Genomic DNA, 24,814 nt, shown 5'->3' on the forward strand with positions numbered 1-24,814 from the left:
GGTTAGGTTGGGTTGGGAGGCCTCGGTCCTCGTCAGTGCCGTCATGTGTTGGGGACCCAGAGGGCCATGAGTTGGCAAGACGTGCTCGCCTCTGCCTTGGAGAGCTTGACTGCCTTAGTGCACATGGCTCTGCTAAGCACACCGTGTCTGGTCTGCAGACCAGCTGAACAGGTGGGCCAGGGAGGATGAGGGCCAGACAGTGAGAGCCTAGGCTTCTGTGAAGGGCAGCTTCTCTGGTGCTGGGATCGCAGTTTGATTTTCCTGACACTTTTCATCTATCTGTATTGGGGAGAAAAAAAAAAAAAAGCATTTTTGTAAAGTAAGCTGAAAGCATTTTAATCAACTGGAGAGTATTACATGACGTTTTCCCTAATTAAGAAATGTTTCTCTTTTATTTTAGAAAAGGTTTTGCTTTTCCTTTTTTAAAAGCTTTTACTTTTACATCAAGTTCTACTCATTGGTTTTTGGAGTTGTTTTGTTTCAGTCAAGTAAGAAAACTAGAGCTATATTAAAATAGTAGAAAAAGAAAATATTGCTAGTGGCTCAGAAACTGGGCCCTGGGTGTTCGTGACCCTTGGCTACAGGGGCTGGCTTCAGGTCTAGAGCCTGGTGGCATGGGCAGCCATGCTGAGCTAGGCCGTGAGGCCTTCATTCACTCCCTACAGTGCACGTCATCTTTGCTGAGGTTGTGGGAATGGTGACCCCCTGAATGTTGCTATGGAAGGAAGAAGCCAGAGTTTTCTAACTAGGTCATGTTTACTACGTGCGAAATTGTGGCAAGCTCCAGCTTCCGTGCTGTCTGCTCAAGAAGGGAGCAAGGTCCGCAGGCTCTTAGCTAAGCACGGACTCCATGGCACTCCCCAAGAGAGGGGTAGCAGAGCCATGGGCCACAAGCATTCATCCAGGAAGCTGTTCCCAAGAGTTTCACCGGTATTGGTGCAGTGGCCCTTGAGGGACGTAATGAGATAATGCCTCAGGGCCCAGCTCCCTGGAGGTCCTCGGCCTAATGGACTGGATCTTCAGTGGGACCCGAGGTGCAGGAGCTCATGGGCTGGTGGCAGTAGCAGAGAGATGGGTCCGTTACTTGCTGAGCACATCACAGAGATGAGCCCAGAATGGCTGAGCCCCTGAGTCTGCTGGTGTTGGTCAGGACAGCTGCCAAGAGAAGGGCATGTGGGTGGAAGTGGTCACGATCAGTCAAGGGAGCTGGAGAGGAGCACGTGCAAAGGGACGAGGCCACAGGATGGCACGCAAGTAGAAGCAGAAAGAGTATGTTGCCTGCCGGGGATGATGGGGCAGCTGGAGAATGCGGCAGGAAGGAAGGATGGGCACCAAGGCCCAAGATGGAGAACCAGTTAGGGCAAGGTGAGGGCACAGAAGGGGACAAGAACTGTGAGCATGAGGGGCCAGGCATCCTTTGGCCCTTGAGTGACTGTTTGGCTCCTCTCACTGGACAGTGAGCACACTGGGGGGAATCTTAGATGGCACCAGATAGTTGTGCCTGGTCGACAGGCCCAGGGAGCCCCTTTGTGGAGCACATATGTGCACACACTCACTCCAGCCTTTGCTCTACACAGAACTCATTGCTCACCTTTCATGTCCAGACCCTTCCCAGTATGAGCATGACACCCCAAGACTCCCCTAAGCACACAGAGCATCTACTCCGGTGGGTGTGCTTGCTCCCCACCTGGAAGTCCAGTAATCCCAGGCCCATGTCCATATCCCCATACGAAGCACTGCTGATGTGAGTCCTGCCCAGTGAAGATAGCTGTGTGTGTGATGAAGGCCACACTTCAGGAAGAGTGGGCAGCGGTGATGCGTGGCATAGACTGACCACAGAAAAGCCACTGACACTCATTGCAGTGTTTGAGGGGAGGCGTCAGAACTAAAACTTGTCTTCTTTTTTTTAATGTTTATTTATTTATTTTTAAGACGGTGGGGGAGGGGGAGAGAGAGGGGGAGACAGAGAATCCCAAGGAAGGCTCCACGCTGTCAGCGCAGAGCCCAACGTGGGACTCGAGCTCACAGACCGTGAGATCACGACCTGAGCATGTGCTTTGAGGGCTGTTTCATGTTTGGGCATGTTCTTCGCGGTTCGTTTGCTTAGCAAACACTCGCAGGCCAGTGTCCCCAGACCACACCAACCAGATGCTTCACTGGGCAGCACAAAGCAGAGCTCAAAACTTGTATCTCATCCAGCGGGATTTTCTTTTCAGTGTGTTTCGTAATATTTGTGCTGTATAGTAGTACATGCACATAATTCTTAAACATGACTGCGAAAGCTGGAGGGCACTTTTCAAAACCATTCTTGCAGATTGTGACACTGGAGAGGGACAGGTTAGCCACCTGCAGCGGTTGTCCCCTCAGGCAAGCTCCTACCCATCAGACTGACCAGATCCAGACTGGGAGGGCGGGGTGGGGGTGGAGGGCCGGGAACAAGAATTACCATGGTCATTTTCAAAGTAAAAATCTCGTTTGCTTTTATGTTCATGCCTTATATGAGGCGGAAGTGGCAGATACTAATACATATTTCCCTTTTTATTAACAGTGGTTCTGCACTGAGTCATGCTTGCTTCTGCTACGCACTGATCTGTTCTTTTCCAGTTTCTGCATATATCATTTTGGTGACATCCCTGCGTTACCATTTATTTATATGGAGTGTGTTTTCTCCAAAACTTCTTTATGAGGGAATGCACATCCTCATCACAGCTGCCATCTGTGTGTTCTTCACAGCCATGGATCAAACCAACACAAAGTCATAGGCACTGGGAGAACAATATATTTTTAAAGTCCATTCACTTCATGCATTTGAGTAGTGAAAAAAATCTGTTTAAATGCGAGAACATTCTTAAAAATATTGTGAATTCTACAGAGTTGATGAATAGCTTCAGTTTCTTTCACTGCTATACTTGAATTTAGATCAAATAGTAAGTGATTTGAAAGGTCACTTTAAAATAGTTTGGATATGAATCATGTTCCCTTGTTGACAGTAACTCCATAAACTTCTGAACTTCTAATTTCCTCTGACTCAAACGTATGTGTTATTGTGGCGTCGTGTGGACTTAAGAGAGCCCGGGAAGTCTGTGGGAGGAGGCTTACCCACTGCCGGCGTTTACCTCACAGAGCTCAGACCCTTCGCTACCCTAGAAGACACTGGAGGTCTCGGGGAGCTTCGGTTATCATGGGTGGGTTTCATCTATCAACATGAAGACATTCAAAACCTAGTCATTGAAAATAAAGATGTAAATTCAGTCCATGTTAACATAGCATATTTTTAAGAAAAGTAACTATTTTTTTCCAAAAGAAAAATACGTACTGAGGAGAGTGGCATTGTTTTACGTTTTTGCAAATCTCTGTAGCGTCTGATGGTTAGATTCTGCAATCATTCTGTTGTGATATGTGTGTTTGGTTGAAGTAGTCACACAAATACATGGTTGGGAAAGGGAGGAGGAGTATTCTTTTTCTAATCCTTGTGGATGTTCTTTTTCAGACTCCATTAAAATTCGACAAACAATGGTTTCTTAAAGGTTAACTGGAGAAAAAGCAAGTGCATGTAAAACAGGTGAAGCCCTATTAAGGTCTGCACCTGAGTTAGCAATTACCTGGTTGAGAAGTTCTGGGTCTGTGTAAGAGATAGTTGGGGGAGCTGGGTGAACTGTATGTGGAGCTTTCTGTACTATTTTTGCAACTTGTGAGATTTAGACTATTTTAAAATAAAAGTTATTTTATAAAAGCAAAGATTGCAGTGCCTGGGTGGCTCAGTCAGTTAAGCGTCCAATTCTCGGTTTCGGCTCAGGTCGTTCGTGATCTCATGGTTTTGTGAATTCAAGCCCCGCATCAGGCTCCATGCTTACAGTGCAGAACCTGCTTGGGACTCTCTGTCTCCCTCTTCCTCCGCCCCTCCCCCACTTGCACTGTCTCTGTCTCTCAAAATAAATAAACTTACAAAAATTAAAGATTAGTTGCAATGTGGAATCTGAAACTGTGTCAGTGAAATTCTCTGCTCCAGTTTATTAAAATTCACTGATCAGGGGCACCTGGGTGGCTCAGTTGTTTAAGCATCTGACTTTGGCTCAGGTCATGATCTCATGGTTTGTGAGTTTGAGTCCCCCCACGTCGGGCTCTGTGCTGACAGCTCAGAGCCTGGACCCTGCTTCAGATTCTGTGTGCCTTTCTCTCTCTGCCCCTCCCCACTCATGCTCTGTCTCTGTCTCTCTCGCACGCTCTCAAAAATAAGTGAACATTAAAGAAAAACATTTTTTAAAGAAACATCTTGGGGCACCTGGGTTGGCGCAGTCGGTTGAGCGACCGACTTTGGCTCAGGTCATGATCTCACTGTTTGTGGGTTCGAGCCCCACATCGGGCTCTGTGCTGACAGCTAGGAGCCTGGAACCTGCTTCAGATTCTGTCTCCCTCTTTCTGTGCCCCTCCCCCACTCACACTCTGTCTCTCTCTCTCTCTCTCTCTCTCTCTCAAATATAAATAAATGTTAAAAAAAAGAGAGAGACCTCTTCACACAGCGAAAGCTCACAATGGCAGATACAAGTTTTCCAACTCATGCATTTTAACTTACACAATGATTTGATATTTGTATATATTCCAAAATGGTCAACTCAATCAATCTAGTTAACATCCATCACCACACAGAATTACAATTTTTTTCTTGTGATAAGAGCTCTTAAGATCTACTCTCATAGCAACTTTAAAATATATAATATCTAGGGGCGCCTGGGTGGCTCAGTCAAGTGTCCGACTTCAGCTCAGGTCACGATCTCGCAGTTCGTGGGTTCAAGCCCCACATCAGGCTCTGTGCTGACAGCTCAGAACCCGGAGCCTGCTTTGGATTCTGTGTCTGCCTCTCTCTCTGCCCCTCCCCTGCTCACGCTCTATCTCTCTCTCAAAAATAAACATTTTAAAAAATTAAATATATCTTAAACTATAATCATCATGCTGCACATTATATCCCCAGGATTTATTTTATAACTGAAAGTTTATACCTCTTGACCCCCTTCATCCACCCCCATTCCCCGCCTCTAGCAACCCCCAATTCGTTTTCTGTATCTATGAGCTTTGGTTTTGTTTGTTTGGGATCCCATATATAAGAGAGATCATACAGGATTTGTCTCTCTCTGAGTTATTTCACTTAGCATAATGCCCTCAAGATCCATCTATGTTGTCGCGTATGGCAATATTGTGTGTGTGTGTGTGTGTGTGTACAATATATGCCATGTTTTCTTTATCCATTCATCCATCAATGGGCACTTAGTTTGTCTTCATATCTTGGCTATTGTAAATAATGCTGCTATGAATCTGGAGGTACAGGTATCTTTTTGAGTTAGTGTTTTTATTTCCCTCAGATAAATACTCAGAAGTGCAATTGTTGGATTATATGGTTGTTCTATTTTTAGTTTTTTGAGGAACCTCCATATTGTTTCCATAGCGGCCACACCAATTTACATTCCCACCAACAATGCACAAGGGCTGCTTTTCTCCACATCCTCATGAACGCCTTTGTTATTTCTTGTCCTTTTAAATAATTTTTTAATGTTTATTTTTTTGAGAGAGAGAAAGAGAGACAGCATGAGCAGGAGAGGGGCAGAGAGCAAGGGAGACACAGAATCTGAAGCAGGCTCCAGGCTCAGAGCTGTCAGCACAGAGCCCAACGTGGGGCTCAAACCCACAAACAGAGGGATCGTGACCTGAACCGAAGTCAGTTGCTTAACTGACTGAGCCACCCAGGTGCCCCTATTTCTTGTCCTTTTGATGGGAGAGTGTTTCTTAATGTACAGATACTTAATATTTAATTTACAAATATTTTAAGATTTTTTTTATCACTTTCTAAAAATTTTTTTTCTAGTTACAGGTCATTTCCCACTTAATAATCCATTCTGAAAATCCATTGTTTCATGCTAAAACAGTAACTGGGGATCTATTTTCCATTATTTTAAACAGAAAACCATGAGGATGCAATTCATATCATACTCAAGCCCCCAATCAGTTTCCTAAAATGTAGCTACATATAGCAAAGTGTCTACATTTGCTATCATGTTAAGATACAAGATGCTTAAAATTGGTTCCTGGCCGGGGCGCCTGGGTGGCTCGGTCGGTTAAGCGTCTGACTTCGGCTCAGGTCATGATCTCACAGTCCGTGAGTTCGAGCCCCGCATCGGGCTCTGTGCTGACAGCTCAGAGCCTGGAGCCTGTTTCAGATTCTGTGTCTCCCTCTCTCTCTGCTCCTCCCCTGTTCATGCTCTGTCTCTCTCTGTCTCAAAAATAAATAAACGTTAAAAAAAAAATTTTTTTTTTTTAAAAATTGGTTCCTGGCCATCAAATAGTTAATATGCTTATGAACAACAGTTGCTCTGTGTCTTTTCTCCTAGATTTTAAAAATAGAAACTTAAAATCATTTTAAGCCTTTTTACCTCTCCAAAATAAACATTTAAAGCTATAAATTTCTCTGTAAGGTTTATTTTCACTGTATTTACAAAATTTCATATGCTGCATTTGTATTATAATCCAGTTTGAAATATTTCCTGCTTCACTTTTTGGCCTAGTAGTTGGTCCATCTTGATTCCATGTGCAATAGGAAAAGAAGAAAAACTGTAGTTTCAGCAATCATTTAGTGTGATATCTTATACCTGTTGACTAGGTCAAAGTAGTTGTCAGCCAGACCTTCTACATCCTTACTGATTTGTCTACTTATTCTTTCAATTACTGAGAGGATAGCTACAATTTCTAACTATGATTGTGGATCTATGTGTTTCTCTCTTAGATCTGTTAGTTTTTGCTTCATGTATTTTGCATTTCTATGCAATAATGAGGTAGCAAAAAAGATACATTAAGAAAACAGTTCCATTTCCAACTGCACACAAAAAAGTTAAACACCGGGGCGCCTGGGTGGCTTGGTCGGTTGAGCGTCCGACTTCGGCTCAGGTCATGATCTCACGGTCGGTGAGTTCGAGCCCCACATTGGGCTCTGTGCTGACAGCTCAGAGCCTGGAGCCTGTTTCAGATTCTGTGTCTCCCTCTCTCTCTGCTCCTCCCCTGTTCATGCTCTGTCTCTCTCTGTCTCAAAAATAAATAAATGTTAAAAAAAATTTTTTTTTTAAAGTTAAACACCTACAAGTAAATTTAGCAAGGGAGGTGAAAGACCTGTACTCTAAGAATTGTAAGACATTGATAAAAGAAAGTAAAAACACAAATGAAAAGATATACCATGCTCATGGATCAAAATAATACTGTCAAAATGTTCATATTATCTGTCCCCAAAAATCTACGTATTTAATGCAATTCCTATCAAAATATCAATTGCATTTTTCACAATACTAGAACAAATAATCCTCACATGTGTATAGAACCACAAAGGACCTCAAACAGCCAAAGCATTTTAAGAAAGACCAAAGCTGACATATCACAATCCCAGATTGCCAGATACATTACAAATTTATAATAATCAAAAGAGTATGGTACTGGCACAGAAACAGACACATAGATCAATGGAACAGGCTAGAGAACCCAGAAATAAACTCAAGCTTATATGGTCAATCTATCACAAATGAGGCAAGAATATACAATGGGGAAAAGACAGTCTCTTAATAGATGGAATTGGGAAAACCGGACAGCTACATGCAAAAGAATGACATGGGACCACTTCCATACACCATACACAAAAATAAACCCAAAATGGATTTAAAACCTGATTATGAGACCTAAAACCATAAAATTCCCAGATGAAAACATTGACAGTAATTTATCAACTGTAGCAACGTTTTCTCTGGTTATGTCTTCTCAGGCAAAAGAAACAAAAGCAAAAATAAATTGTAGGGACTGCACCAAACTAAAGCATTTTGCATAGCAAAGTAAACCATCAACAAACAAAAAGGCAAGCTACTGAATGGGAAAAGATATTTACAAATGATATATCTGATAAAGGATCAACATCCAAAAGGTATAAAGAATCATACAACTCAATCCAAAAAAAGAAAAAAAAGGTTTTAAAATGGGCAGTGGGCTTGAACAGATGTTTTTGCAAAACACAAATACAGATGGCCAACAGACACGTGAGAAGATGTTCAACATCGCTAATCATCAGGGAAATGCAAATCAAAACCACAGTGAGATATTGCCTCACACCGGTCACAATGGCTAAAATCAAAAACACAAGAAATAACAAGTGTTGGCGAGGATGTGGAGAAAAGGGAGTTCTCATGCACTAGTGGTGGGATTGATAATTGATGCAACCACTGTGGAAAATATGGGGTTTCCTCAAAAAATTAAAAACAAATACTGTATGATCCAGTAATTCCACTACAGGGTATTACACAACAAAAACAAAAAACTAATTCAAAAAGATATATGCACCCCTATGTTTATTGCAGTTTATTTGCAATAGCCCAGATATGGAAGCAACCTAAATGTCCGTTGATAGATGAATGGATAAAGAAGATGTGGTATACACCTCATGCTAGTCAGAGTGGCTAAAATGAACAAAACAGGAGACTATAGATGCTGGAGAGGATGTGGAGAAACGGGAACCCTCTTGCACTGTTGGTGGGAATGCAAACTGGTGCAGCCACTCTGGAAAACAGTGTGGAAGTTCCTCAAAAAATTAAAAATAGATCTACCCTATGACCCGGCAATAGCTCTGCTAGGAATTTACTCAAGGGATACAGGAGTGCTGACGCATAGGGGCACTTGTACCCCAATGTTTATAGCAGCACTCTCAACAATAGCCAAATTATGGAAAGAGCCTAAATGTCCATCAACTGACGAATGGATAAAGAAATCGTGGTTTATATACACAATGGAATACTACTTGGCAATGAGAAAGAATGAAATATGGCCTTTTGTAGCAACGTGGATGGAACTGGAGAGTGTTATGCTAAGTGAAATAAGTCATACAGAGAAAGACAGATACCATATGTTTTCACTCTTATGTGGATCCTGAGAAACTTAACAGAAGACCATGGGGGAGGGGAAGGGAAAAAAAAGGTTAGAGAGGGAGGGAGCCAAACCATAAGAGACTCTTAAAAACTGAGAGCAAACTGAAGGTTGACGGGGGGGTAGGGGAGAGGGGAAAGTGGGTGATTGGCATTGAGGAGGGCACCTGTTGGGATGAGCACTGGGTGTTGTATGGAAACCAATTTGACAATAAATTTCATATTAATAAAAAAAAGATGTGGTATATATACACAATGAAATATTACTCAGACATAAAAAGAATGAAATTCTGTTATTTATGGCCTACGGGTTACTAAGTGAAATAAGCTAGACAAAGAAAGACAAATACCATATGACTTCATATGCAGAATCTAAAAAACAAAACAACAAAAACAGAAACAGACTCATAAATACAGAGAACAAACTGGAGGTTGTCAGGGTGGGAGAGGGGTTGGTGTAGGGGTGTGTCAAATAAGTGAAGGAGATTAAGAGTACAAACTCCCAGTTATAAAATAAAGAGGTCAAGGGGATGAAAAGTACAGCATAGGGAATATAGTCAATATAATAACATCCAGTGACAGATGGTGATACTTACTGTTAACATTACATAATTATTAATTGTTGAATCACTATCTTGTACATGTAAAACTAATGTAACGTATGTCAACTACACTTCAATAAGAAAAATTTTTAAATAACTTTTATTTTTTTAATAAATTTTTAAAATGTTTATTTACTTTTGACAGAGAACAAGCAGGGGAGGGACAGAGAGAGAGGGAGACACAGAATCTGAGGCAGGGTCTGACACAGGCTCTGAGCTGTCAGCACAGAGCCTGACGTGGGACTCAAACCCACAAACCGTGAGATCATGACCTGAGTCGAAGTCGGAGGCTTAACCGACTGAGCCACACAGGCGCCCCTAAAAATTTTAAATGACTTTTGAACCTGTTATTAGACATGTATACATTGATATTTGTTATATCTTCCTGATATATTTACTTTATATCATTATGAAATATACCTCTTTATCTCTGGTAATACTCTGTCTTAAAGTCTATTTTATCTGATATTAATACTGCCACTCCAACTTTCTTTTGATTAGTGTTTGCATATAACTTCTCCTCCATTTTGATTTCAATCTACTGTGTTTGTATTAAAAATGTATCGAAGGCTCTTATAAACGCAAAACTTAGGTCCTGCTCTTCTATCCAGTCTAACAATCTCTGCCTTTTAATTTGGAATATTTAGGCCATTTACATTGAATGTAGTTATTTGTAGGTTGGATGTAGAGCTGTAAGTTCTCTATTTGTTTTCCTTTTTGTCACTGTTATTCTATTTCTTTCTTGCCTTTGAATTAATTTAATAGTTTTTAGTAGTACATTTTATCTTCACCATTGTCTTTTATTTTTTAAAAAATGACTGGCACTATCTTTTAGAATAGTTCTGAGTGTACAGAAAAATTCATTGGAAAGTGCAGGGAGTTCTCATATTACACTCCCCCACACATAGTTTCCTCTATTAACATCTTCCAGTAGTGAGGTACACTTGTTATAATTGGTGAGCCAATGTTGATACATTATTATTAGCTAAAGTCTACAGTTTACATTAGGGTTCACTCTTTGTCTTGAATATTTTATTAGTTCTGAGAAATGTGTAATGACATGAATCCACCATTATATCATTTATCATTATATAGAATAATTTTACTGCCCTAAAAATCCACTGTGCTCCGCACATTCATCCCTCCCTCCCCAAAACCCTGGAAACCACTGATCTTTTTACTGTCTCCATAGTTTTCCTTTTCCAGAATGTCACACAATTGGAATAATACAGTATGTAGCCTTTACAGACTGGCTTCTTTCACTTAGCAATATGCATTTAAAGTTTCTCCATATCTTCTCATGGTTTAGCTCATTTCTTTTTAGTGCTGAATAATACTCCATTGTCTGGAGGCACCAGTTTCTTTATCCATTCGCCTACTGAAAGCACTCTTGGTTGCTTCCAAGTTTTGGCAATTATGAATAAAGCTGCTATAAACATCTGTAACTGGCCAGTGTCACTTCACGAGAATTCAGCTCCACTTCCTGCCATGAAGATCTTGGGACACAGTGTGCAGCTACATGCAGGGATCTGAGAGGAGCAGGGTGAGATCCCTAATATTGGTTGTGCAGAGACCCACAGAGCCCATGTCAGGAGAGGGTGAGGACCCGGGAAGGGAGGCCTATATGAAAAGAAATCCTGGATTACTTGGCATGTTTGGACACATGAACATCATGTTTTCATTTTTGTCAAAAGCTGGGGATGAGTTGGCCACAGGTTCATGGAAAACGTCCGTTGTTAATTTCAAGGAAAACAAGAAAGATAATGAGGTCATGGAACACTGTATACTTCACCAGTGGATGATGTTTATGATCTTAATAAAGTAGAATACTGATTTTGGGAAAAAAAAAATCCAGAACTATTGGCATTGTGAAGAGAAAAGGTCATGCATTGAGTTGGGAGTTCCAGGAGTCTATCCCAAAGTTCAGTAATAAGAAGTCAGTAATCACACCCAAAATGGAAATAATCAGAATAGCAGTGTACTCATTGTTTCCCATAAATACAGAAGCATATTACCAAAGAAAGGGCTGCTTATGGGGGTGGAAATACAGAGTAGGAGGGCAAAACGATAGTAAAACTGACTGAAATGATGCATTATTAGTTTGATTTAACATTGAAATATAGATGAGTGTAATTTACCACAGTAACAGATTAATCGAGAAAATAAATGACTATGATGATGAGAGAAAAGCACTGATGGAATTCAATACCAATTTATACAAAACTAAACTAAACATAGAAGAAAACATGCTTAAAATATTAAAAGATATCTACCAAGAGCCCAGACAAGCCCCATACTTAATGACTTCAGTCCTGTCATCCCCACCTCTATTCAAGTTTGTGTTGGAGATCTTAGAAAGAACACTTGGGTGGTGGGGGGCGCCTGGGAGGCTCAGGTGGTTAAGCATCGGGCTCTTGATTTTGGCTCAGGTCATGTTTTCACAGTCATGAGATTGAACCCTACATCAGGCTCTGTGCTGACAGCATGGAGCCTGCTTGGGATTCTCTCTGTCTCTCTCTCTGTCTTTCTCTCTCTCTCTCCACCCCTCCCCCAATAAACAACAAAAAGCTTCTTTCTAAAAAAAGAAAAGAAAAGAAAGAGAAGAAAGAAAGAAAGAAAGAAAAGAGAGAGAGAGAGAGAGGTGGGGGGAAGAGGAGGGAGGGAGAGGGAGGGGAGAGGAGAGGGGACACTCGGGCCAGAAAACATGGCAGAGGGTTTGGAGAACAAGAAACAAAACCATCAATAATCACAGATGATATTGGAAATAGGTTATTAGAACTGAAAAGAAATGTTTGCAATGTTGCTGGGTACAAAATCTGTATACAAGATCAGTGATAGTCTTTAAACCAAACAAGTAGATAACATAGTTTTCAAAAAGACAGCATTGACAATAACCACAAAACTTGAAATGCATCTCAGGGAAAATCTGACACAAGTCATGCAAGGTATTTACAGACAAAAATATGGAGATTTATTGACAAACATATAGGAAGACCCAAACAAGTGAAGAGAGAGACTTACTCAAGGATGGATGAAGGGGCTCACAATTGTTGGGGTGGCATTCACCCAGATTAACATGAAAATCCAGTGTGGTTTCGTTCCGCACCCCAGCAAGGCTCTGCATGCCAAGCGACAGTCTCATCTAATATGCATGTAGAAAGGGCCAAGAACAACGCAGAAGAAGGCACTGAACAATCAGTACAGACACCTCTCTAGTAAGAGTGGAAATGCAAGTGAGGACACGGAGACGCCTTTTCCCAACAAAAAAGGAGAAGACAAAGCGAAGGGGTGCTGAGATGGGGACCTGGGGCTGTGTGCTGCTGGGGGCTATAACTCTCTGAACCCCCATCTCCACACCACACGGTGCAATCACACATGGGTGTGGGACCTACGGAAACAGGAAGACAGGTAAAGCATTTTCCTTGCCCTGTGGACTATGAAAGTGAGAAAGGACATGATCCAGGGGTGACTTACTGCCACTTGTCCGCACAGTGGAATCAGTGGGACACAATGTGTCAGAGGAAATATGCCGCAGGCACAGGGAGAACCACAGATCAATCTCAGACACATAATGCTGAGTGCAAGAAAGCATATTACGGGAAGATCAAATATAGTATGATACCATCATGTACAGTTTAAAAGCATACAAAAACAGTACTGTATCCTGTGCGTGGACACACACTTTTGTGGTAGAAGGACAAAAATATGGCAATGGCCGTAACCAGCTTGAGTGAAGTGTGGCCAGAAAGACGAGGCGGAGGCTCTGGCTGCTCCTGTAATACATTACGGTTAATAGATGTTACCTGTATATATTTAAGAGTAAAAGAGAAATGTGGACCAAACATGGGAAACAACACTTTAAAATCTTAAAATTTGGGGTTTTAGTTTGACGTTTCCTAGCAGCGCACACTGAATCTCAATGCTGATACGTGTGTGTTCTTTATATGCAACGCTTTGTGTCTAACATTTTCCTCAATCAAAATAAAAGAAGCATGCGAGAGGCTGCTCTAAGACTCTCCACACGCAGCTACTGGGCATTTGGAATGCAGCTGGTCCAAACTGAGATGTGCTCTATGTATAAAATACATACAGATTTCTGTACTTAGCGTGGAAAAAAAAAAAAAAGAATGTAAAATCTCTTTGCCCTCCAGTTCTCCCAAGAGCAAGCACAGGCACTTGAATCAGGGTGAGTGGCAGTTAGGGAGTGTGGGGCACCCTCTGGAACCCCCAGCATCTGGCCCAGCTGACAGTTGTTGAATGAAACACTGAATGAGGTGAGTTAGCAGAGTGCTGAGTTGAAGAGCTCGGAGGTGGGTGTGTACAGGGCATGTAGGACAGGATTCCGGGGGTGGGTGATGGGAGTCACTCAGCCAAGAAGGGGAAGATGTGAAATTTGTGGCAAAGGCTGAGTTCAGGGTCCTCAGGGACCCGGAAGAGGGACGTGAGCAGGTGGCTGGTTATAAGCACCCAGGGGTCAGAAGGGACATGGAGATTGTCACACTACCCACCCTGTGCCTGGGTTTACAAAACTCCCACAAATGCTGCTTAGAAACAGAAAATTGGTCCTGCCTTGCGGCTGGACTGAGTTCAGATGGCAGTTCTCACGCCGGCTCTAACCTGGGCACAGAACCGAGTTCCCCAAGTCTCAGCTTTCCCACCTGTAAAGCCATCGTTTTCAAGATTAAAGGAGGCAGTGAAACCAAAGTGCCTGGCCCATGCCAAGCACTCCATACAAATTAGCCATCGATCAGGCGGTGCCCAGGCCGCCGACAAAGATGATGGTGTGTGCCCAGGTGAAGTTTGAAAATATCCAAAAACAATACTTTATAGTGTGCATGGACGGACCCTTGGAATCCCGGGGGCTGGCCTGCAGTCTTTATAAATGCTTGTTGGTTGGGCAAGTGAGGACAAGACGTCCGGCAGCTGGCGGGGCCTTCTTTCCCCCAGCCTCAGGCTGGACTGGGTCGGAAGAGGTGAGGGAGGCGGCAAGTGGTGGGCAGAGCTCATGCTGGGAGTGGCTCCACCGTGGAGAACCAAAGTAACGCACTTAGGGAAAAATAACCTGAGTTACACCAAATAGGCAAGAGGGACCCTCAGGGGCACGCCCCCGGGGACAAGAAGGGGGAATACAGAGCAGACGCTGTCCTGCAGGGGAATCAAGGGAGGTCTCAGCAAAGGTGATGTCCCAGCTGAGCCAGGACAAGAGGACACAGGGTTGGGGGACAGGGGACGGGCACTCTTACAGAGGCTGGGAGGTGAGAGAGCAGGCAGAAAGAAAGCTCCTAAGATGAACAAGATGGAGGCTGACCCAATGTCCTGCAAATGCCCTGGGGTAGAGGGGCCTACAGGGATTCCTGCCAGACGGAGAAGGTCACCTTCAGAATAGCCTGGGATCCTGAGGCCTTTGTTTCCCAGAAGGACTGGCAGCCCCTCCCCACCTCCCAGGCACTGAAGCCACTCCTGCCCCAACCCTACACGGAGAAGAGAATGACATATGCCAGTCTGGATTTGCAAAATAATTCAGTTACTGTGGCTGTTACCTCAAAATATTTGCAAATAAACCAAATATAACTTATTTTCAGAAAGCATTTCCCCTTGGGCAATTAATTTTAATGTTTCTGCTTTTTTTAGAATATTCATCTGGAAGATCTATTCAGCTCCCTAAATACCCATGGTCTGATGAGGGCTCCAACGGCTTTATTCCCCAGCAGCACGTCCCAGGGAGGGAGTGCCTGTCCTCTGAGGTCCTGAGCAGCTAGACCCGCGCAGAAAGGCTTGAAGGCTTCCTGCAGAAAAGAATGAGCAAACCACAAACCTGAAATGAGCTCTGCACTGAGTTCAAGATTTGTCCCCCAAAATTCTGGTCCACACAGAGCGTGGCCTTATTTGCAGATCACGCTGGATTAGAGTGGGCCCTAAAGCCAATGAGAATGTCTTTGTAAGACACACAGAAGGGAACCCAGAGACAGAGGAGAGGGCTGCACGAAGGCAGAAGCAGAGATTGGAATGATGAGTCTCTAAGCCCAGGAGCACCAAGGAACACCAGCATCCACCAGAGGCCGGGAGAAAGGTCTGGAATCGATTAGTCCTCAGAGCATCCAGGAGGAAGCAACCCTTCCAACACCTTGATCTCAGACTATGAGAGAATAAATATTTGCTGTTTGAAGCCACCCAATTTGTGGTACTTTGTGACGAAAGCCACAGGAAACGAATTTGAGCCCCAGGTACCTGAGGTGGTCCAGGCCCCCACTACCAGCCCCACACTTTGCTCCAGAGACACACCCTCCTTCCTCAGCCAGTCAGCACCACAGCTGGTTCTGCTGTCCCACTGCACACCCAGGATCTGATGTTTGCCACACTATTCATTCAAAGGGCCCTACCAGATAGGAGCCCCCCGTCAGACTGTCCCCAGGCCCTGGTGGCTCACAGAGAAGGCTGCGGGGTCAGGCTGAGCTGGGTCCATGAGATTTTGCTTCCCTTCGGGAACAGGGCAGTTCTTGAAGGCCAGTTTCTTAGTGGGACAGCACAGTCTGTCCCGCATTTTGGGGAAATGTTGCATCAGGAGTAGAGGCGAAGAAAGAAATCAGGCTGGTGGTTTAGGAATAGGGTAAGGACCACAGCAGGTGCACAAGGTCAAAGCTGGGGCCTGAGTGTTGGGGAGATGGGCAGGTGAGGTGGGGCACCCCTCCAGCAGCCAGGGACGCCTCTGTCCACCCGCTTACATGTTCTGCACATTCCTGGTAGACCTGGCCACCCTCAGGCACAGTCTTCAGGGCCAGGACAAGAGCCATGCAGAGACAAGGCATAAAGGATCGTTGGCACATTTAAAGGAGTGTGTTGTGCTTTCACACAGATTTTATTGACCCTAAAGCGGCAAGACATATTATTGGCATTCTGTTGAGGATAGATGGCAGATGAAAAGGCAAATCAGAGATCAGGGCTTCTCTAGGTGAAATTCTCATGTGTAAATCGATTCCCCTCAAAACATGGAGATTTTAAGAAAACTATTAGAAACACGGCTCTGTGGTAGGAACCATCAGGCTTTCTCCTGCCACCCCAGGAAGTCCTTGGAGAATTCAGATTGGGGACGTGACAATATATGAATACTATTTTCCTAGGTTAATTTTTTCCCATTTTGTTGGTGTTTTGTTACTGTGTTAAAGAGTGGCAAATTAAGCAGATATTGGATCATCTGGAAAGTAAACCAGTTGACATTAGGCTGTGGCCTCTGTCTCATATAAAAAACAGGTACACAGATACATAAAGTTGGTACATATCTTTATGCCAGAATTCATTTTTCTTATGGTCTCTATCATTTATTAATGTTCTTTCTTGATGAGAAAGCAGTGATTTGAGGGTAATAATAACCTCGAGGGCCCCATGGGACAGCGTGGCCTGTAGGCAGCCCTTGCTCAGAGGGCGAGTAGACCTCCAGGTGACCCAAAGAGGTCAGCACCAACCAAGCCGTGGCAGTGTCGGCACAACACGGACCCACCTAGGCACCTAGGAGGTCAGCCTGCCCCACAGCACTCGCACAGATGCCAGAGCACCTCTGATGTGGCTTGCTGTGCTGTGCAGGCATCCAGGTAAGGGGTCACCCCGCTATCTTCCCCCGGCACGTGACAGAGTGTGCAGGCCTGCGCGAATCTCTGCACCCGCCAGGTACCCTCCACGGCATGCCGACCGCGTGCATACCCTCTACGCTGCAAGGGGACGCGCCAGTCTACAGTCGGGCCTCTCCAACTCAGACAGATTCGACCCGGACACCCCGGGCAGGGCTGCTGGCCTGGCCCTCAGACACTTCTCATGAGGCACTATATGTGTGTGTGCTTGCGTGCGTGTGTGTATGTCCCACACAGTGTGTGTGTGCATGTGCAGACATATACACGTGGAACGTGTGGGCACTTATTCCTACACATGCATGCATGTGCATTTGTCCTTGTGTGCACGTATGTTCACTCGTGTGCGCCTGTACTTGTGTGTGCATTCACGCACCCGCACGTGTGTGTGTGTGTGTGTGTGTGTGTGTGTGCATGTTCAAGGCTTCTGCCTGAACTGTGTCCTGACACCAGCCAGGAGTAAAATCTTTATCACCAGCAGCTTGATCTTCATCACAAACACTATCTGACTGGTTTTTAAAATTAAATGATTAATTGACTTTCAGTCAAAACTTCAGTTGCATGGTTCAGATTTGTGTTGCCAAGGGCAGAACACCCCCTCTGACCAAAGAGAGTCCTGTAAACCCAGATGCCTGAAACCCTGGGAGGGCCTGTTTAGCAATCTAAGAAAACATGCCTTGTTTGGTGGCTACCCCCTGTGTTATCTTAGTTAAATTATTCCCTTAAAAGTAAACAATCTTTATGTTTAAAATAATAACTTGCAAACTCAGCATTAAGTCATGTAACAATGCTAAAATGTGTTTAGTTTAATTCCGGTACTTTGTCATAATCATAAACTCTTGATCTGGCCTCCACCAGGCCAAGCGTTCATTACTTATTATTCTGAGAAGCAGAGTAAGACCCATTTTAGGAAAGTTCCAGGAACTGGCACTATTTTCTAGAGCACAAAGAATCCATTTTAAACAACTAAAACTTACGGGAAGTAGAATGGACGTGAATAAGAAGTGAGGGCCGCGAGGCGGAGCCCCGCAGGGGCAGGAGTGGTCCCGAGGAAGTCACTCCTAACTGGAAGGAGGTTCAGTAGCTTCCTAATTCTCCACTCATTTCCCTGAGTACTGATCTTTGGAACAATGTGAGTTTGGGGAGACTTGATTTTATTTCCTCTCATAAACTCTAAAAAATAAAACCCTGGTATCCCACATCATTATATCAGCCTCAATAAAGTGGAGTTGACAATATCCGTGGAGTTAGACACACTTGCATCTTTAAAAATCTCATCTAGTCCGTTGGGCATGTAGAAGTTTGCCAGGGGAAAAGCAGCTGCCTGCACACCCCAGATGCTCCCTGCTGCCCTGGCCAGATGACCACCCAGATGGCATGATGCTCCTGTCGGGCTCCTGTGCTGGCCCCACCCACCTCACCCCCTTCTGCCTTCTGTTCCATCTCAAGAAATGTCTGAAAGTTGAGAGAGGTCACTGATTTGGATTGCAAATTTGAAAGATTCATAAGGCATATGACATTTTAAGCTGCACAAACCATGTAAGATGAAACACTTCAGAAAACAAGAAAGGTACTGGGAGGTCTGACGTCTTGTGTCCATGCTGCCCACGTGTTTGCTCTGCTGGGGTGGTCCTTGCCCGGCGGCCTTCTGCAGGAACCCACCGTGTGCCCGTCTATCCAGTGCACAGTGGCCTAGCCACCTCCACTGGGTGAGCTCTGGGTGGTCAGCCCTGCAGCTGCCTATGAGATATCTGCTCCGGGAGTGGAGAGCAGCCCTGCTCAGGAAGCAGGAAACCCCTGGCAATTCCTTCTTGATTTGACTTAGGTAGGTGGGGAAAAGTATCTTAAAAGCCACTTTTGCTGCCACTTATCACATTTCCTGCTTAGGTTGATGACCATCGGGCTGGTGGTACCAGGGCAGGTGATGGGCCAGGCTGCGAGGACCAGCGGTGGGACTAGTTGAGCCATGCCCTCAGCCTGGCTGAATCCCGAGGCTGAATATGGACCAGTATCTGAAGAGGCCTGTGGTTCAGAACCTACTAACTTGGCTGTGAATCATCCTCTTTCCTCAGGCAGCATCAACATAACAAGGAGATCTCCATGTTACACGGCAAGGATCAGGTGCTGACCGGCGACAGGTCCCCTCCGCTCCTCTGCATGGAAGCCGGGCCTCCTGTCTCCAGCAGCCTCCACTGCAGCTGGGCAGCCCCGCCAGGTCCAAGCTGGGGTGGGGGCCCTGATTGTCTAAGTACAGGAGACTGTGGCTTTGGGCAAGGAACGTGGAGCTGAGGAGAGGTCTTATCCCAGAGCCGGCACCTGGAAACTCCACCTCCATCCCTAACTCCGGCTACTTTCCCACAATCAGAAGTGAACCCCTTTACGCTGCAAAGGCATTACACATTATTTGTTCATTATCACCTAAAGTGTGGTGCTCACCCCTGGCAGAGCACTGGGTGTGTCCCTACCTCCTTTGGCTCGGGCACACACTATTCAGGTCAGGGTGGGGCCATTCCGCTCTTCCGCTACACTATTCTGCTCCAAGCACCTTAAGAATCATCGGCACACCTCCCCGGCGCCACAATCCCAGCACGTGGGGTTGTGCTACCTTTTGCCCGAGACCCTGAGCCTGCTTGGCTCCCAGCCAGGCCACCAGACTGGATGGAAGCGTATTTTGCCGTCACCGAGAATACATTTCATATTGTGCGGGTAAGCATCCTAAGGATTTAAAAGTATGACCTTCACATCAGTTAAGGCTATTTAAGGGGTGTATTTTAAATGAAATGCTATAATATGCAAAAATTACCAGATCACTGAATTAATCAACAGGAAAATAATCTTTGCCAGAAAAAAACTATGACTGTGATTTTCCAAAATAGGATTGGATTGTTCATATATACTAACCAAAAATAAGCTCAGCTTTGCAGTAGAAACCCCACCGCCAATTTCCAAAAAAAGAAACGTTTGGGACCTGGTACACACACAGGGGAAGTTAACTGCAGGAAGAGGTTGGATGGAGGCAACCGCCCAGCAGAAAACTCCAACTCAGCGTTTGTCTGACCAGATCCAACCACTGGCCCCAAAGTGGGTTGTGTGTCGACACCCTCTAACTCCAATTTGATGAATATCTCCGATAACATAGCAATTAATTTAATAAAGGAACTAACCAATTTTAAATTGCAATAAATTTACCAAACATTTTCACTGTTTATGGAGAGCTTTACAGTAAGAAAGTATCAACAAAAGCAGGCACATCCGTGTACAAAGTGTCGCTTGTTGGGTGCGTTTTCACTTCTGCCATTCTGCTCCTTCTGTCCTCTCGGCGAGGGTTCTTCCTCCCGCGAAATCACCCTCTCTTTCTGAGCTCTCACCCTGGACCGGACTTTGCCAAAGAGAAGTGCGATGGGGGCGAGGCAGCCCCGAAACATTTATTGTAAACTTTAAAACGGAATCCGGATACGAACAGACACAGAAAAGAAGAGAAACCTCCCAGACACAGAAATGGTAATACTGGAGGCCCAGTCTCTCGGCGAGGGGCCCTCAGCGACGCGAGGCCAGTCCGCCCCTGAAGGTGCATCTCCGCGGCATGTCCACGGCAGGCCTGGTCCTCGCTCGCGGGCGGCGGGCGGTGGTCGGCCGGGGAGGCCCGCGCCGGCTGGCGCGCCGTCCGTCCGTCCGTCCGTCCTTCCGGGGAGGGCCCCGGGGCTCAGCAGGCCCGGCTCGGCTCCCAGGGGCGCGCGGCCTCGCAGGGCTGCCGGCAGCAGTAGGGGTAGGGGGCGTTGAGGTCGGGGTCCGAGGGCGCGTACCCCGGCAGCTCCACCGACGGGTGCCCTCCGCAGCACACCTCCACACCCGCCTCGTCGAGCGCGTGGAAGACGCCCACGTTGATGTAGGAGACTGCGTGGTGCGCCCCGAAGCCAGCGCAGTCCCCCGGGGCGGCCACGTCCGAGTCCTCCGGGGACAGGATGGAAGCGTCGCTCGGCCGCGGCTGCAGCCGCCGACCGCGCCGGCCCCGCCGGCCCCGCCGCGCCCGGGAGGCTGGCGGCTGCGCACGGAGCCCGGGGCCGCCGCGGGGCCGCGCCAGGGCCCGGGCCGCCCTCCGCCGGCCGCGCCGGCCGCGCCGCGCCTGCGACGCGCGGTAGTTCTTGACGAGCAGGAGGCTGAGCAGGCCCAGCAGGCACTCGAGCGAATTGAAGACGGTGGAGAGCACCAGGCCGCGCTGGTAGTCCTTGAGCTGGCGGCACTTGGCCGAAGTGGCGCTGTCCAGGGTGCTGCGGGCGCGCGGCGCGCCGGGGGCCGGGCCGGGGGCGGCGGCGGCGGCGGCGGCAGCGGGGCCGGGGGCCGACGCGCGCGGGGGCAGGCAGTAGTGGGAGTACTTGCGCTCCACGAGGGACACGGTGTCGCCGTCGATCACGGCGCCCGCGAAGGCGCTGAGGACCCCGAGCATGAAGACGAGGACGCCGAGCAGCAGCAGGTTCTGGCTGCTCCCCGGCCCCGAGGGCCCGGCCGCGGCCCCCGGCTCTCCCGGCGCGGCCTCGGGAGCCCCCGCCGCGGCCGCGGGGACCCCGAGCCCCGAGCCCGGGCCCGACCCCGCGAGCGGCGCGTCCCGGGGCCCGCAGCAGAGCAGGGCGGCGCCGAGCAGCGAAAGGCCGGCGGCCAGCAGCAGCCCCGAGTAGAAGGCGCCGGCGGCCGCCCCCAGCCGGAACGGCTCCCCGCGCAGCTCCGAGCCCAGCGAGAAGCACTTGAGGCCGACGGCGGCGGCGCTGAGCGCGCAGGCGAGCAGGAGGCAGGAGGAGAGCGCGGCGCAGGCCCCGCGGACGCTCCACTTCATCCTCCGCGCCCGAGCCGGCCCGCACCCCGCGCGCCCGCCGCCGCCGCCGCCCGCCGCCGCCCCCGCCGCCTGCGCCTCCTCCCGGCGCCGCGCGGCCGGACCGCCGGCCTCCTCCTCATCCTCCCGCGTCCTCCCGGGCCCGCGCCGCCGGCGCCGGAGTCCGCATCCTCCGCCTCCCGCCGCCGCCGCCGCCGCCGCCGCCGCCGCCGCCGCCGCGGCCCCGCGCGGGGAACCGATGCGGCGCGGAGGACCGCAGGGCGCGCGCGCCCCCTCCCCAGCCCGCGGCGCCCCTCCCTGGACGCTCCACTCCCCCCACCCCACCCGCCGCCCCGTGCGCCCGGCCCAGGCGCCGCCTTCCCCCGCCCCCCTCTCCACCCTCAACCCCCGCAGCCCCTAGGACTCCCCTCTGCCGCCTCCCCAAGGAGAAGTGACCCCCCTCCTCCCTCGCGCCTCTCCGCCTGCCTCCCACTCTCCCGGCCGCTCTGGGAACACTACCCCCCACCCCCACCCCAAGTCTTTCTACCCCGGACTCCTCTAGGGGCCCACTCCCCAGTACCTCCCACCTCTCGGGCCCCTAAGGCTGCGCTTCTCCCGCGACCGGGCTCCACGCCCACCACCGGCCTACCAGCGGCCTGGAAGCCTGAGGAAGTTGGCTTGGGGTGCAGGAAGAGGGGGAAGAAGGGAGCCCGGGTGCTGGTGGGGTAGGAGGGAGAGCCTGGGTGCAGAAGGGGAGGGGGCCAGTCTGCGGGACAGGGGAGGGAGGAGGACAGAGGAAGGGAGAGAGTCCAGGTGGGGAGGAGAGGGGAGAAGGGAGCCCAGGGAAGGGGTGAGCCTGGGTGCTGGGGGTGGGGGTGGGCGGGGGGGGGGGGGGTTGGGTGCGGGGAGTCTGGATGCCAGGAAAGGGTGGGCGAAGGAGATCAGGTGCTGCTGGGACGCTCCAGCGCACCCTGGAAATCGCCCGCTGCTGTGCGTGGGGGTGGGGGTGGGGGGAGGCGGGGAGGTGGTAGGGATGCTGCCCAACTGGAGGTGAAGCCTTGGACGTTAGTCTAAAAAAGCCCTGCTCCGGGATCATGCAGGAATTTCACCAGGGCTCGGGTGAGTGTGAGTTAATTTCATCAGAAGGCGGTTCACGGCCTGAGTGCCACGGTTGGGGGGGGAGGGGGCGGTAAACCGCCTCTTTCTGACCACCGGACCTCAAGGTGGGTGAAAGGAAGGCGTGGGGTGTGCGGGGCGAGGGGGTGGCCTTCCCCCAGGCCTCTCCGGGCCCTGCATCCTCTTGCTGAAAGGCGATCTGGGATGGGACGTCTCTGGAAGGCCCTCTGAGGTCCCACCGGGCCGAGCGGCTGGGCCTGCGACCGTGGTTCCTTCCACACCGTCTCCGCTGCTGCAGCAGCGAGGCCGGGGGAGCAGATGACTCACTCTGCCGGCTAATTGCAGCGTTAAATAACTTCGCGTTGCATCCAGAAGCAGGCGTGGCTGCAGCTAGGGGAAGAGCTGGGGGAGGGGGCGGGGAAGGCAGGGGTGCTCTGGAACACACCTCTGTTCCTGCCACCTACTCAGCAAGTTCTGGCCTGCGGAGACCCCCCCCCCCCCCCCCAGCTCCCAGCTTCCTACCCCTTCCCGCACAGAGTGCCTGTCCATCGGCGCCTGGTGAGCACAAGACCCCAGCGGCTCCTTGCGTCTGCGGAAGGCCGCACCCACATTCGCAGGGGTCCCTCGCCCACACCTCACGGACACCATCTGCCCAGTAACTGTGATATGAACCCCCCTTCCTGCGGCTCTCTGGACATCTGCGCGGGACTGACTCGAACCGCAGTAGCTGCGAGGAGAGGAGCGCGTTGCGCTGTATTTTTAGCAGGGAGTGCAGATTTTAGAACATCAGCTGAACCTCCTCGTTCCGTCCTGCTCCTCTGGCAGGGTGCCTTGCCAGAAAAGCGGGGATAGTGAACCTTCTTTCACATTCATGGCGTATAGGTTGGAAAAGGACAGTGTGTAAATCAGCTTGTATAATAATCGTGGCACCCACGCGCGTGAGCGGAGTTGCCATGAGCTCACTTCCAATGATTATTCCGGTTTCCAGGGAGACGAGGTTTGCAGCCACCTCCGTGGAGAAGCATGGAGCAGCCCCTGCATTCCCCTCACACGCCGCTGTGGCCAGACTGATGAGGCTCTGGGGGCAAAAGTGAACTGATGTTGGCTGGTCCTCAGCTCTCCCTCATCCTGGGAAGGAGGCCCCAGTCAGCCTAGGCCCAGCGGGGAGCGGGGAGGGGCCTTGCTGGAAGGCGCTGTGTGTGGCAGCTACCACTGGGCCAGAGGCTTAGGATTTGTTTTGAGATCTAGCCTTCCGTCTCCTCCAGTTCCCCTTCACGCCCCCGCCCCGCCATCAGCCCTTCACTAGACACGTCCACCCCCCTGACCACCTTCCTGTTCCTTACACTCATCCTGCCTCTTCCTGCCACAGGGCCTTTGCATATGATGCTCGGTCTTTCTGTTGTATGTTCCCTTGCCACATCCTCACCTGGCTTCTGCCTTCTCATTTCTTACATCTTAGCTTCACCTCACTAACTTTTGTTGGGTGCCTGATGTCCTCCAAACACGAGAGTGTTTGGGTTTTCTTATTCAGTCCTTGCAACAAACCCTGAGTCAGGCAGCCCTGTCATTCTCGCAGAGGCTTTCCATGAGTACGTCAGTGACTTCTGGAGCCAGGGTTCACCCAGGCTCTGTGCACCACCTCCCTACACCTTCACCTCTGTCCTCCCCACTGCCTCTCTGCCCCCACCACCCTGCCCCCCACTGACTCCCTGTCCTCCCCCTTCATTACTCCCC

At 48.8% G+C, this 24,814-nt stretch overlaps 2 protein-coding genes across 11 annotated transcripts in view; one reads left to right on the top strand and one right to left on the bottom strand.

Moving 5' to 3' along the window:
• PIGG (phosphatidylinositol glycan anchor biosynthesis class G (EMM blood group)) overlaps positions 1-15,701 on the top strand; it is a 56,076-nt gene extending 40,375 nt beyond the window's left edge. For 9 of the 10 annotated variants that reach the window (XM_060655606.3, XM_060655603.3, XM_060655605.3 and 6 more), the window contains one exon: positions 2,549-3,738. In XM_060655606.3, the coding sequence (XP_060511589.1) occupies positions 2,549-2,762 (214 nt within the window). In that variant the 3' untranslated portion in view covers positions 2,763-3,738. Of the gene's footprint in view, positions 1-2,548; positions 3,739-15,172 lie in introns of those variants that run through there. The other variant, XM_060655608.3, reaches the window with a different exon arrangement.
• Positions 15,702-20,750: 5,049 nt separating this feature from the next.
• Positions 20,751-22,105, bottom strand: TMEM271 (transmembrane protein 271). Its single transcript, XM_078446402.2, has one exon. It carries the CDS (start codon positions 21,986-21,988, stop codon positions 20,864-20,866), a length of 1,125 nt encoding a protein of 374 aa, XP_078302528.1. The 5' UTR covers positions 21,989-22,105; the 3' UTR covers positions 20,751-20,863.
• Between the last annotated feature and the right edge of the window lie 2,709 nt (positions 22,106-24,814).

This window comes from Panthera onca, chromosome B1, assembly GCF_046562875.1.
Source record: "Panthera onca isolate mPanOnc1 chromosome B1, mPanOnc1 haplotype 2, whole genome shotgun sequence".
Lineage (NCBI taxonomy): Eukaryota > Metazoa > Chordata > Mammalia > Carnivora > Felidae > Panthera > Panthera onca.